Source organism: Streptopelia decaocto (genome assembly GCF_964273445.1).
Source record: "Streptopelia decaocto genome assembly, chromosome: Z".
Taxonomy (NCBI): Eukaryota; Metazoa; Chordata; class Aves; order Columbiformes; family Columbidae; genus Streptopelia; species Streptopelia decaocto.
The window spans coordinates 59,111,340-59,126,819 of record NC_138657.1 but is presented as its reverse complement, the minus strand read 5'-3'; the positions used below and the strand labels follow the sequence as shown (position 1 = coordinate 59,126,819).

Sequence of the window (15,480 nt, the reverse complement as noted above, 5' to 3'; positions counted from 1 at the left end):
AGAGTCTCTGAAAACAGCAAGGGAAAAATACCTTCCTAGAGTGAACTATACCAAGCCGTTATTCTTTTTAGCGTATGAATCCAGTCACCTGTTATCAAGTCAGATCGCTGAAGAGCATATGCAATGAGTGAACTAAAAATCAGGACTAATTCATGCATCATGGAAATTAAAAACTCAAAGCTCCATCTGCTGTGATATTGCACAGTTTTAGCAATGTTGGAAAAATGGTAATCTATGCAGAAGTGATTTATCTAATGCTGCTGTACACTTTGTAGTAGAACCTAAGAGCAGTCAGTCTCATTGTGCTTACTGTGAATGTGGTTACTTATGCAGGATTCAAGTGTGATTGGTAAGTGTCTGACTCAACAGCATCATTCCTGTGGTTCTTGGCTTAAAAGGTGTCATCAACAGCTGTATTATAAAAATGTGTATCGCAAGTTATTGGTTCAGTATAAAAGTTCTAGACATCCTGTTTTGATGGTATATAAAAATGCTAATGTGTTTTTAAGCCACTTTGGTAAGTGTAGACATAGCCTGTTTTTTTTGTTTGTTTTGTTTGTTTTTTTTTTTAATGTGAGATGCTTCATCAAAATATACTTTAAACTTAATAGCTGGGTATTTTAATTTCCAGATCTTACTAATGCAAGTGAAGAGAGAAGTTAACTGAATTTTTAAGATTTTATGAAAGGTTTGAACAGCTATTCGCTTTTCTTCACAAGTTATTGCCTACTTCATGAAAACATGTTTTGGCAACAGTGCATTTAAAAATACTAAGGAAGCTTCTCCCATTGCTGGTCTGATTCAGTATGTCTTTCAACTTCATGCTGATTTACACAATTAAGGATCTAACTCAAAATCTTTGCATTTGGCCATACAAAGTGGTTTATACAGTTGTTGAATGCAGTATGCTACTTTTTGGTAGATGCCCACAGTTCATATATTCAGATTTGTATGGACTTAAACCGATCAGCAGAGAACAGGGCCAGGGGACAATGCTGGTATGATCTTACAGAGGACACAGGAAAGCAGTTGCAATCATATTGTCTCTCGTTAACAGAGAACTTCTTAAACAAAGAATTTTTCTTGCAGTTATTTTGAAGAACAATTGTGTTGAATAGATGTGCTCATATGCTAACTCTACATCATTTTAGACAAGATTTAAAGTTAGCTTCAATCTGTGAACTACAGATGCAAATTAAATCAATATAAAGCGTATCTTAAACCGATATGAACTTCAGGATATAGGAAATAGCACCAATTTAAAATGCACTGTTTACTGTTATGCCTTCTCTCAAGCTGATTAATCTTTGTGTGTTGACCAAGTAATAATAAATGTGTGAGCATTTGGAGTCATGAGTGGGCATCCAGAAATGCTGTTCCAGGCCTATGTCTGTCATTTACCAGCTTTCACTTAATCTGCTATTTAACTTAATGACTTCCTAAATGGCATACAGGCTTTGTTACGTAGTCTTTAATCTGATTAGGAGCACATGAATAATTTAGCATGCAATTAAACCATGTAATTAATTTGTCCCATGGTAATGAACTGTTAAGTAGTTCCATTAGTCTAGGATAAATACCAGGGTCATGAACTTAAATATTCTAGCTTCTTGAAGATGTTTTTCCTGGAAGATTTTTTTTTTTTTTTAACTATATAAATACTATGTAAAATGAAAATGCTGCTCACCCTGGTTTCTTGAAATTGCCCCTTGAGGTCTGAAAGGCAGGGTTGGGGTCAAGGTTATTAGAAAAAATTAGGATGCTTTGTTCAAAAATGCTCGGCTGAAACCAACCCTGTTTCACTAGAGATCAGCAGGAACTTAATCATTTCAAAATAGGGTTTTGTTATAGCTTTAGATATAGATAGATATAGATATATCTTGTTTTATGTTTTGCTCATACAGATAAATTATCTCACTTTTCTTTGCAATTGTTTGTACAAATAACAAAGCAAAGATCTGAATTTTGTCTTCTGTATGAATGTTATCTAAGTATTAATAATAATATTTTTATTAAAAAGCCTAGGAAAAATTACCACGGTAGTTGGGAAAAGTGTTTATAGCCTGAAAATATTACCACTCTCATAAAAAGGCCTCAGTATTCTTCCTTAATGATACAAGTACATGTAAAGCCGCGTGTCAGCTCAGCAATTCACGCCTGCATGACAGCAGCTGAATGTTGCAATTTCTTTCAACTGAGTTGCACCCATTTTGCTGCTTTGTTGTATTTTGGGGGCTGAAAAGCGACCAAAGCAATTAAGTCTTTTTCCTGTCTGTGAAGTGGACAGGAACTGAAGACTGTAACTTCAATTCTCTTTTAGCAATTGTCTTTTGGCAGAGGTGATCTACTAGTCTTACAGCTAAGAGCCTCCCTCTGTGTACTTAGTCCATTAGGTTCCTGCTGCTAAAGCGTAACAGATTTTATTTTATACAAAGTTTTGGTATGCTGTATGCCACAGCCATCCTTGGACTTCGTAGCCCAGTTCTTGGAGTATGCCTTTATGGCTGGATTATCCTGTAACAGGTTTCAGTACAAGACCAGAGCAATGTCCAAACTCTGGATTCACTGAATGGCTCCTTAATCACATCCAAGAACAGATAACTGTTTGGCCTGCTACCAGTTTAAATGCTATTTAAATCAGAGTAATTTGCTGACACATCCAGCCATGGAAAAAATACATCAGCTCTGGTAAAATTATTGATGGTTTCTCTTACAATGGAGATATAAATAAATTTGGTGTTGAAATGAAGCTTTCATAGTCTCTATTCCAAAATCAAACGTTTGTTTAGGAAAAAAAAAAAAAAATCTTTCTAATCCAAAGTAAGCAATTATTTTAACAGATTTAATTTTGAATTTTAATACTTAAAACTATTATAAACTATTTAGCTGATGCAGAGCTCTAATTAATAATATAAAATTGCCTCTCTTACATAGTTTTATTTTGTCATAACGATGTACATTTTAATAATCCTCACATTTGCATCAAGCCATATGTAATAAATGCAGCTTTATGCCAGAGTCCTTCATTCTTTTCCAGTGGTACTGGTTTTTTTTGTTAGGTTTTTTGTTTGTTTGTTGTCTGGAATGTTCCTTTTATGAGTTGTTCTTTGGTTTTGTTATTTGTTCATTTTTAATTTGCAGTACCTAATTTCTGCTTCAATAGTATTATTCCTTGTTGTTTTCACGTCCCAGATAACTGCTCACAGTAGGTGAATGGTGTGTTATTCATATCAACTGTGACAACTTGTTATTCCTGCTTCTTAACATGGCTGAGTATATAGGCCTAACAAGGGTTCTGTAAAAACAGGCATTCAGCCAAGTGCTGCTGATGACTCAATCAAGCTGTAATACCAGCAAGCAAGGGAAGAAGTCTTTAGGTCCATGGCAGTTTTAGATTGTGTTGACTGGAAGGACTGTAACTCATTTCATCTGCAGAATGACGTCCTCATGGCATTCAGGGGAAGGAGCGCAAGCAGGCAAAGTGATTTCGGCTATGCATGATCAGCCAAACTCATGTTAATATCTTTACACAGTCACAGAGACAAGATTTCTCCTTGGTATTACTGATCTTGCTGTGAGGTAGCTTGTTAGGAATATCTACACTGTCAAAAATAAAGGCTGTTTCCCACACAAAAATTCTGCAGGGGTGTGTATGTGTCACAGAGGCACCCCAAAGACAGTTTTAGGCAGACAGCAAGTTCCAAAACCAGACTTTATTCTAGCCAGAAAAGTGTAGCAAATAAACCAACTAGAAACAGGGCTTATACAATTATTTAGCACTCTGACATCATAAAATACAGGTTCAGATATCCATTGAGGAGATTATTGGGGTACAACAACATAAGAATGATGCAGATTCACAAAGTGCATGCATACACTCACAAGAAACAAAACCAGAGGCCTCTCACTCAAGGGTACCCAGAAGAAATAATCGCTTTCCTGGGTTAGGTGAGGGCTCACACTTGCCTGGTTAGGCAAGAACTCATTCAAGGATATATCCAGTAAATAACCACTCACCTAAACAAGGAGGTGAGGCGCTCTCAGTCCCAGGAAGTCTCTTTAGCTGGTGTCCCAGTCTAAGGGGAGGGCTCTGGTTCACAGACCCACTGCTCCGAGATGACCACTCAAAGGGGGTCTTCTGTGGGAACCCTGTTTTACAGCCTGGTCAGATCTGGCTGTGGGCATTACAACATGGTCCACAAGCTTCTCAGCTTCTCTGGGCAGATCCTTTGATAAGGACCCTGTCAATTGACCGAGGGTCCCACCCCTCCTGCCCCCCAGCTGGTGGAAGTGAAGTCACCCTGCCCCAAGATATGGGAGGATGTGACTGTCAGCACCTTGGTACTACCCTAGGTGTGTATGTGGGGACGGGCACAGTGGGGCACGAAAGGTGCTAAGGAGCCATCTACTGCCCTGTTGAAGTCTCTGAATCTCAAAGAGATGTGCAGCTGCCACAGTAGGTACATATTTGGTAGCTGCATGAACAAGGTTCAGCTGGAAAGCCTGGAGTTCACATTCCCAACTCAGCTCTTGTTCTTACTTGGTGGGGGGTGTATTGGTGTGTGTTCATCTGTATTGCAAGCTTTTGTGTCATTGCCTTTTTGTGATCTGATGGAATGATGAAATGCAGCAATGTACAGGAAGGCTCCTCAGATTAATCCTCCACTCAATAATTTTGTGGTTCGGCTTGCAGCAGAGAGGCCACCTTTGGTTCTGGACTAGCTGCATGCATGCTGCTTTGGCAAGCAGTGCTAAACTGGAGGAAATTATAGGGGAAAAGACTTTCTCATATTTGGAGCATGATGAGTTGATGAAGATGCCAAAAGCAGCAGTCTCTTCATAGGCACAGTTTAAAAAGTGTAACGTCCTCCTTCCTTCAGGTCCTTTCAGGTTCTGAAGATATCTAAACAGAAGATCTCACTTTAAAGAACAGTTTGTTTATCAGCAAAACTCCTTATGGTTTACTCTGTGTTAACATTGTTACCTGGCCAGAGTAGATGTAGTATCCTGTGACTAAACTATCTGTTTTCTCAGGAATTTTCTTAGCCTGGTTTCCCCTGTTTATGTTGACTATGTTCACATCCCAATGGAGAGATGTAGTGTTTAAATGCACTTGTGATTGACCTTACTCCAACATCGCTATAGAAAAGGGCCAAGAATTTTTTTATCCTTTTTATAACTTCTGGCTCCCGTTCCGTACTGAAGCAATTAGCCTGAGCTGACCTCTAGCCAAATGTTCCTGTGGTCGAGTTTCAGCTGCCTTGAAGACAGTCAGCTGCTGGTTTTTTGTTGGTTTTGGTTTGTTGGTTTTTTTTGTTGGTTTTTTTTTTTTTTCTGGTTTTAGCTCTCTTCATTCTTGCAAACTGGTGGAGTTGGGTAGGATAGAGACTATTATTCCTTAGAATAGGGTATTTTACAGACACTGCATTTTTTTTTCCTGTTAAATAATAGGGACTCTATTATTGGCATTTGTCTTTCATACTCATACAGGGGTAGGTGTTGGGAGGCAGATTTTACTAGATTGTAAAAGGTCAGTTTTGTCCCAAAGCCAACAGAGTCTCTTGCTGTGTGAACACTGCAGCCTCTGAACAACTGTTCCTGCTGGCAGCGACTTGCAAGGGTGTTTTAGAAGAACATCAGCTAGTGGCTACAAGACAGATTTGCAAAAACTTTCTGCAAGGTGGTAGATGTCTGGTGGTGGGGCATATAGATGATCATGAGCCAGCACTGTGCCCTTGTGGCCAGGAAGGCCAATGGCATCCTGGGTTGTATTTGAGGGGGGCTGGTTAGTAGGTCCAGAGAGGTTCTCCTTCCCCTCTACTCTGCCCTAGAATATTGTGTCCAGTTCTGGGCCCCTCAGTTCAAGGACAGGGAACTGCTGGAGAGAGTCCAGCGCAGGACAACAAAGATGATTAAGGGAGTGGAGCATCTCCCTTATGAGGAAAGGCTGAGGGAGCTGGGTCTCTTTAGCTTGGAGGAGACTGAGGGGTGACCTCATTAATGTTTGTAAATATGTAAATGGTGAGTGTCATGAGGATGGAGCCAGGCTCTTCTCGGTGACAACCAATGATAGGAGAAGGGGTAATGGGTTCAAACTGGAACATAAAATGTTCCACTTAAATTTGAGAAGAAAATTCTTCTCAGTAAGGGTAACAGAGCACTGGAACAGGCTGCCCAGGGAGGTTGTGGAGTCTCCTTCTCTGGAGACATTCAAAACCCGCCTGGACGCCTTCCTGTGTAACCTCATCTAGGTGTTCCTGCTCTGGCAGGGGAATTGGACTGAATGATCTTTTGAGGTCCCTTCCAATCCCTGACATTCTGTGATTCTGTGATATGGCGCTTCAGAAGACTCTTTTCTCAGAAATTTTATTCTGTACTGCCAAAAGCAGTACTATGATGGGGCTGCTCATGCTTTGCACCAGACTTCTTCCCATGAGGCTGGAGCCATGGTGGTGTAGGTCTCCTTTGGCCTCCAGAGGTTGTTGTCAAAAAGGTGGAGCATCACCCAGGTATATTTTCTATATTTTCTATATTTTCAAATGGGAGCAGTTGCCATTTTTGAGGTCAGTCCCGTCTACACTGGGCATATTCAAAGTATACCTGTTGGATTCTTCTCTCACATGCAATTTGCCTGGACAGATAGCTCAGTGGAGGGTCCTATGTGGATTTAGGCAGAACAGAGAAACTCTATTGCTTTGTATTGCCAAGACAAAAGCAGCATCATTTAGTAGCAAAAGGTAAGGGATTAAACAGCTATTTTGATCGCCTTTAGGGCTTATGAGCACAAATTAATCCTGTGCCCTATTTCAGACAGGTAGATGTTTTAGTCGAGGTCTGTGGCTCAGCAGGAACTGTCCCAATAATTACAGAATTGCTCTTAAACAAGTGGTAGCTGCTGCTGAAGGGCTGGCTGTGTCCTCCCTTCTGCCTTGCTGCTCCTGCTCTGCTCCCAGGATGAGTCTTTGTGGAGTACTGATAAACCAGGTCAGCAAACAGATTTGTTACAGTAAATGTTTATGGTTTAATTTTAACTGGAACAATTTCCTGTTGGAGTTCATTCCGTGCAGGTATGTAAACAAGCCTGTCAGCACAAGAGCGGTCAGTACTGGAATGGGATTGTTTTCATCTGCAGCAGCAAGACCTTATTGAAGTTCAGCGTGATTGCTGACCTCTGGGATGTATTTCCATGCTCCTGGGTTGGTGCTCTGACTGTCAAACCACTCTTGCAGGGGGGAAGCTGTGGTGGCTGCCAGTCACAGCACTGAGATGGAGGGGACAGCCATGCTGGATGTAGGGACTGAGGGCTGCATGTGGGAACCGATTCTTGTCTCACCATGGGGTTGGTTAGTGCAGTTACGAAAAATGAAACGTTGTCCACAGATGTGCTGTGAATGATGGACTCTGTTGATGACATTTGTTCTCGCAGGAGAGCTCCTGAGGGGGTTTGGGCTTTTCTTATTGCTAGTCAGGAAGACGTAGGAAAGTTTGGAAAAGAGTGGTAGGAAGATCAGCAGAGGCTGATGGACACGGGAGACCAGGGAAGTGTGAATATGGAGGCAGCATGAGATGTCTGGGAGTTGCAACAGGGAGAGACCAGGAGGGCTGTAAATAAAAGTGGCATTGTGCTCAGGCCTGTGAAAGAGAAAGGGAAACTTAATGGAGAAAGTGGAAGATCTGAAGGGGAGGAGGGACTGTTTGACAGGGTAGAAATAGTTTAAGAGGAGAGGAACTGACAAATACAGAGAAGCACTTCTGTGGAAGATTTATTAATCAGAAACAGTAAGAGTTCTTTAAACAAGAATACAGATGGAGCAAGGGAACAATTGAACTGCTGAAAACGTAGCTGATCTTGGATGAACCTCGTGCTGTGCCAGTGTAGCTCCCCCTCCGGAAGCAGGAGGATTGTTGGCCTGTGATTGATTTATGAACTTTTTCCCAGCCCTGTGCACTCCAGCAGCTGCAGCTTTTGCTGTTCCTGATCCTACTCCCCAGGCTGCATCACTCTCACACTACCCCAAATCCTTGCTAAAGGGCCTCCCACCTCACCATACCCCTTCCTTCCTCTATGTCCACTTGAGAATGGGGAAGTCACCTTTGGAGACACCCATGTCTGCTCGGCCAGGGGAAAGCCCTGCCTGGTGCCTGGCAGGTCCCCAGAGCTCCCAGCTCTTCTCTCCGTGCAGCTGCCCCATCCCCACTCACACTGGCCATGGGGTAGGCGATGCAGCTGAGCATCCCCGCGGTGGTGTGGGTGTCACGGGAGCACCTCCTGCATGGCCTGTCCGGTTTGGGTTAAACTCTGCTAGCCTAGAGCAGTTGGAATAGATTCCTCCTGTACTGAGCCTGAAACTCGACAATTATTGAGCAGTTGTGTTAATGAGGATGTGAGAAATACTGTCTGATTTTCAAGTTTTGTACTATACAGCATGAAAGAGAAATCTGGAGTTAATAATAGTTTTGGCTTTTTCTGTAGTGTGATTGCATCTGTTCTCTTGGAGTATGAAAATTAAGGAGGGAATCATCTTTAAAATTCATTGTGACCATAGTTTTACATACTGAGCATGCTTGTGTTCTGCAGTTTCTAACTACATTTAAACGCTGTTAGTACTACCAGGAGAAGGGCTAGTTTTTGAAACCCAGATTTGACAACATCAGTTTCTAATCAGTAACACCCACTTAGAGATTGTTACTCATTACTGGGCTTGGTTGGTTGAACAGCGCTGATTTAATCTCCTGTTAGATAAAGAAAGAAAATGTCTAATTGAAAACACTCCCGTGTAGAATCAAGGTTTGTCATACCAATTTACAGTCAAATGTGAAAGTAGAGCTATTACCGTCTCTCTTGGCTGCCTCACTGAGCTGGGGTGTCAGCGTATCTTGGCAGTTTTGTGCTACAGAACAAGAAACTGATGCCTTATTATTGTTTCACCATTTGTTTTCATTTTGGTTTTGTAGCTTTGCTTTTGAAGGTCTACAGTAATCTCTGTGCTTCACTGGCATGGTTGTAAGTGGTCAGGTAGTAATCCATGGTATGCATGTTTTCCCCCTTCCTGTTGCGTTTGGACATCGCACGAGCTTTTGGGGGCATGGTACAATTTTGTGCAGGAGGTTGCACTGCCTGCAGGTCCAGCGTAGCCCAGCTTATGCCCTTCCCTACTTCATTTTTTCACCTCTATATTAAATGAACTAGAGACCCATAAGCTAGTTCTCTTGTAAAAATGGTATTTGCTCTCTGTCATAGACTCCAAGATAATACTGACTTTGAGGCAATAAACGATAAACTAAATACACTCCCAGTTTAAATCCAATCAGAAATTCAGTAAAAATTTCTAGTAGTTTAAATGTCATATCATATTAGTTAGTAATATTCGTTTAGAAAGAAACTCTCTTATTGTCTTTTATTTGTTACAGAATTAGAGGTATGGATCTTCGGCATCTGCTGCTTACTTTGGTGCTGGTCTGTGCAAATGACTCACTTTCTGCAAGTGATGGTAAGTTTTATGATACCTTTCTGTGCCTTTCAGTTTATACATATATATATACATATATGTATATAGCTTCATATAAAGAGTATTTTCTATTATATTTGTCAGGGCTGTGTAAGTTTCTTGATGGCAGTAACCTGGGTACATAATGTAAAAAGCACATAAATAATTCTTGTCAAGAAGATGTGTGAGATTGAGACGCACTGCAGACTGAAGGTGAATTTCATAGGCAGCATTAGGTGTGTAGTGTGTAAACAGCCTGAATCCAGTATTGGTGTTAGATGTCTGGATTGTCTTTGCTTGAGCAGTGAAGCTATTAAATAATTGTATGGGGTTAAATATTTATACAAACTGTTTTGTTTTTTCTTTAAGTCCACAGTTGTTCTCCTTTCCATCCCTATTTGCCTCAATTTTTCAAACTTCTGAATTAAATGCCAGGCTCGCAAGTAGTCACTCCAGCTGAGCTTTTCTGATGCTTTTTCTTCTTGCACGCAGCAATGAATTAAAACCATTTCTGTATCACTTGGAGGTTTGCCCTGACTCTATCTTGTCCTCTGGGACTGGTCTTTTACCCATTTAGAACAAAAAATTCCCGTTGCCTCCAGTGGGAATTTTACATTGTGCCAGACTGATCTGCTTACGCTGGTTATGATCTTCTGTAAACAAATACAACTCAATCTGGTCTGTTCTGTTTTGTTTTGGCCTTTGGAGAGAGCACTAGCAGCTTTCCGTAATTATCAATTTTAGACGTGTGTCAGTGCTTCTCCCAGAGCTGCAGAGCAGTAGGGTGGTTCCTTAGAGCAGGTGCCCCTCCTGACCACCCAGCCAAAATCAGCGTTAGCAAAGAAATTCATAAAGAGCAGTTTGCTGATTTGATTTATTAAAAAAAGGGTTTGGATAGGGAAAACACAAGTTTCTGTTTATTTACTTCTATGTGTGTGGCTCAGACATTTGTCCTCTGTGCTATCAGTCACCAGTTCGTCTGTAAGACTCTCCTCCCTTGCGACTTAAAGTATTTTCTTTAACATTTACCAAATTTGGTTTGAGTTCCTAGTGTATCTGACATTGAAGACAATGAATGAATCAAGTTTTCACTTTTGATCCCTACTCCCATTTTCTACTTGCAGCAGTACTTTCATTCTGCTACTTACATGTCCCATGGATGGCGAGTGTCCTTATTTAACAAGTGTGTAAGGAAGTGTGGAGCAGTGACATGTTTATTTTCATATTAAAATTGGGCTGAAACAGCTTGAGGCCTTTATTTATTGTGTTTCAAATCCTTCTCTGTTATCTGATTTCATTAAAAGAAGAGAAATTTTCTGATAGACATTTGTAGAATAAAGCTATATACTCATTTTTTCCCCCCGTTGTGTACCAGCCTCTTTAGTTAGACCTATGAACTGAAACAAAATTTGAAAATTCTTCCTCAGTTCTGCTGAAATGTGGAAAATCAATATTTCACAGTGAAATATGATACATGTACCAGCATCTATTCATTGCCTCTTACAGAATGGTCAGTAGAACAAAAATGAATGTGTCCTGACTTGATCCTTCCCCCCCCAGTGTTTTTATTTTACAGTACATTCATTCAATAGACCAAAATAATCCCTGCCCAGCTGCAGTCTACTGGACCAATTTATTTCTCTCTTGAGGTCTGAGAGCACATGAGGATTTTTTGATGCTTGGCAGATGAGGTGTGGTCCAGATGTCCTAAGTCTGGTAACAAACTGTGTTACCAGTGAAACTTAACCACAGCATCACCTCTTGTCTGGTGACCTTGTCTGTACTGATGAAATAGTAACTTCCATTAGCTTACCTTAAGACTCAAAAAATCAATGTTTTAATTGTGTTCCTGTGCTTAAATCCAAGACACAGGGTTACATATGTATGTCCTAATTTGCTGAAGTATTACAGAATTGTGTGTGTGAAAGTAACAGAGCTTTGTTGTCCTGAGGATACATTTCTAACCACTAAGCTGCTGCTGAGGCTGTAGCATGTTTATTTTGAGTAAGGGAAATGCTGAGCTGAGAAAGTCAGACAAGGAAGAATAAGTCAAACAAGAACATTTGAGATAACAGCGTGAGAGAACATCCATTTGCAATCCTTGCATGATTTAAGACAGACTATCAGATCAAATCTGTTCATTAGCTGGTTTGTTCTTTTTTTTCCCCCAATGTGAATGTGCCTGTACCTGCAAAAGTTCTTGTGGGCATCCAGACTTTCTCCCAAGTCATTATGAAGTGATGAATCCTGACAATCTGACAGAGCTCTGCCTAGCACAGTCTTGCTAAAGCCTTCCTATAAACTTAATTAGATGTGCTCCATACCTGTACCATATCTGACATGTTGCCTGAGGGACTGGATCTGTGGTGTCACAGTTCCCTAACAAAATCCACTTCAATAATTGCATTTTTTATGGCAACACATTAAGAAATTACACATACATGCTAATCTTGCACCAAAGCACATTGCTGAGGCAGTGTAATATTGACTTGTACACGGAAGAGCTGCATGCTTTTATATCTTGAAAGTAAATAAAGCTTTTGTTCAGCCTTTCAAGTGCCTGTGCTTTGAGGTGGCTCCATGCAGTGGGTCCAGACCCACCCTTGGCACACAGTGAAATCCCATACGTGTTTCCTTCTGGCAGGAGAGGGTGTGGGGCCAGCAGCCACTCAGGGAACTGCACAGCACTTGAGACCAGATATTGGACATACAGTCACCCATTTGCTGTCTCCAGGCCGATGTCAAGTTCTGCTGTAAGGTTAGCTAGTTTTTGTGCTCTTCTTTTTGAAAGAGCTTGGCTTGCCAGCTCCTTGAATGAGGCTGTGGCTAGTGTGAAGTGACAGAGGTACCCGCCATCTCTGAGATGGGGACACTAAATGTGACTAAGTGTGTCTGGTGCCCAAGGTATTCACATGTAACTCAGAGCTGAGCAGGTCTGGGACTTGCAGCCTCCTGCCAGCTGGACACTGACCCGCATACTGTCCATGCTCTCGAGGTACCACATGATGGTACAGGCAGAACATAGGCAATGGTAGAAAGAAAGTGTAGACACCACAATAATGGGAAGATAATTTCTAATAGGTGTGTAATTGCCATACATAATTGGGGTTTGTACCTTAGGGATTGGAAGACATAGGGCCCATTTTCACAGCTAATGAAGACATTTTTGTCCAGTCAACAGAACTTAGGCTCTTAGGAGTTTTGGTTGCTTTGAAGATAGTGAGCTGTGTGATTTTGAAAATTTAGTTTAATTTAGTTATTTAGATACATGAACAAGAAAGAGTACTACTTCCTGAGTAGATCACCTACTTCAGTGCAATAAAAATCATGGTTCAAGAAAAAATAAGAGCTTATATTCATGTACGTATTCACAACTTGAGTTTGAGGTATTTACAGTAATGTAACTGTGGTGTTTCAAATACACATCTAGCATACACCTACGTACTTTGTTTTACTATACCTGATTACATCAGAAGTGGTTGAGGTGAGTTGCTCCAGACACAGGTTGCAAAATATTCAGGAAGCAAAATAGCTTCTGTCTGCTTGTTCCTTCTCTACAACAAGGTCATATAAGGACATAGAGTAATAAACTGGGAATTAGTCTCAGTTAATAAAACAATACATAAGCTCAAGCAGTTCCAAAGCTAATTTCTTCTCAGTGAAAAGAAGTGAGAAATGTCTTTTATCATTTTTGATACTAGATCAAAGTTTGTTCCTGACTATTACAGCTATGCTAATTCATCCTCTGAAGCAGGTTTAGAGAGGCATCCATATTTAATGATAGCACTTTAAAAATGTTTTTGAGTGAACTGGTTTTGTACAGTGATAATTTTTTAAAGCTACGAGCCTGAACTTATTGTTCTTTTCATTTAATCTGATTTTAGAAATGTATTTTTTTTACCACAACTTTTTAAAATTATTGTATGAAGCTGTTATGCTCAAATGCTCAATTTTCCTCACTTTTATGTAAGAAGTAGGATTAATTATTTTCACTTTTGAGAGATATAAAATGTATTTTGAACATCCATCAAGATGTCCTTTTGTTATGTTGGTGTCTACTCACTTACTGTACCTGGCTGCTTTGTGTGCCTTATGTATACAAATTAAACCTTGTAAGTATAGGTGTCCACTGAGTAGCAAAATTATAGAGCTGGAGATTGACTCTGTAGTCCGTGCATAGGGCTTTTTTGTCATTATAGACACCCCTGAGCATCCAAGACATCTGCGTGGGACTTGCAGAGATGATACAGGACCTGCAGGACATCTGCATCATTCTGGAATGGCCAGAAGCTTAAAGAGTTGTATAAAAAGCTTAAGGACAGGCAATCTGTTTTCAGGCAATGAAATGAACTCCACCAGCTGTTCTTTGTTCTAGGGACTGTATTCACTAGCTCTCCATTGACTATTAGGAGTTTGGACACCTAAGGATGAGATTCATCCATGCATGAATCATATGGATATCGTCTAGGTAGCCAAAAAATCTGCATGAGTCTTGTGTATAGGGCATATGGCCTGTAAGAGATCTCCGCCTTTTGAAGCTGATTCTGGAAGGCAGGCAGTATACCCTAGGCAGTCTGAGGTAGCTACAGATGTTTAGGCAACTGGATTTTGCCCTACCTTACATAAAGAGAGCAAAATATAGGTGTCTTCATTTTGAACTGAGCCTCACCCTTATAGCTGCCCTGCTTGGGCATGCATAATTCTGCATGCTTTCTTCTGTTAGTATCATACCTGCCCAGCCACATCCTCCTGGTCTTCTATTGCCAGCCATGGCAAGGGGTCTTGCTACCGGATTGACAGGATAACAGCTGGGTTCTTGCTGTCACCATGAAGTTAAGTAGCAGATGGGTGTTGTCTAAAGGCATGGATTTGACTTTAGTGACGCACAGAGAAATTCTTAGTCTGAGCAGGAAGGTGCCTTTGAATTGCAACATATTCTCTGCTGAGAAATGGACATTTGTGCCATCATTTATGGAGTCAGGAGGTATCAGGGACTTCATTGCTTGGCTTGATATATTCAGAAAAAAAAGGTCGATAGCTGTGTGGAGTCTTGGCTGAAAACATGTTTCATGACTTAGACATACTCAAATGTTATTGATTGCAGTTAGTGTGATGACAAGCCATTTCTCCTATGTGGAGGGTATTCTTTTATTTTTAATTACTTTTTTTCATTTCTTTCAGTCAGAAAGACTAGATATATTTGCATATATGACAATCCTAATCTTGATAGGAAATCGCAGAAGATAATGAGAAAGGGTAAAATCTTTTCTTGGCCTGTGCTCCAAACTCTCTTGCCTCCTCTTGGTAAATCATAGAATAGTTTGGTGTTGGAAGGGACTTTCAAAAGTCGTTTGGTCCAACTCCCCTGCAAATAGTAGTGCCATAATATAGTTGATAATAATGTGCTGATTATGGTAATTTTATTCTTCTGACTGGTGTCTTTGCTAAGGTTTTCTCTGTGTTACCTACTCTCTCAATTATATGCAGCTGTTTTAGTACAGAGCGCAAGACAAAGCGGAGTCATCAGTAAAACCTGAAAAATGCAGAACTGCAATCAGTGTAGTGTGTCCTGGTTTGTGTGGACAGGGACAGAACTGTTTGGAACAAAGACATAAAGCTTTTACCTGTAGACAAAGCTTTTAGAATAGTTGCCTTGTTTCCAGAGGTTTAAGTAACTCTGAGAAAGAAGCATGTTCCATTATGTAGTAGAAATTGCTATAGAGCCATTCCAGGAGCCAGGATCAGAGAGCTTGGCAGAGGGAGGCGTAAGTTTATACCCCTTTGGTCTAGCTGAGCCATTTTGGCTGGAGGGAAGATTCATTTTGGCAGAGGGCAAGGTAGTATTTCCATCATCACTTTCCATTGCGATTACGCAGAGCTTAGGCTAGCAGAAAAATCCAAGGGAAGATTTTGAGTCTGTGCACTTCGGAGTTACTTTTACTGCTCTTGCTTCCTAGCCAGTGGTATATATTTTAGATAAGTCGCTTGTCTG

General features: G+C 40.7%; 1 protein-coding gene across 6 annotated transcripts in view; it reads left to right on the top strand.

Moving 5' to 3' along the window:
- Window positions 1–15,480, top strand: part of GHR (growth hormone receptor) — a 124,283-nt gene that overhangs the window by 46,981 nt on the left and 61,822 nt on the right. For all 6 annotated transcript variants that reach the window (XM_082075832.1, XM_082075830.1, XM_082075828.1 and 3 more), the window contains one exon: window positions 9,412–9,491. In XM_082075832.1, coding sequence (XP_081931958.1) covers window positions 9,422–9,491 — 70 coding nt within the window. In that variant the 5' untranslated portion in view covers window positions 9,412–9,421. The remainder of the gene's footprint in view (window positions 1–9,411; window positions 9,492–15,480) is intronic.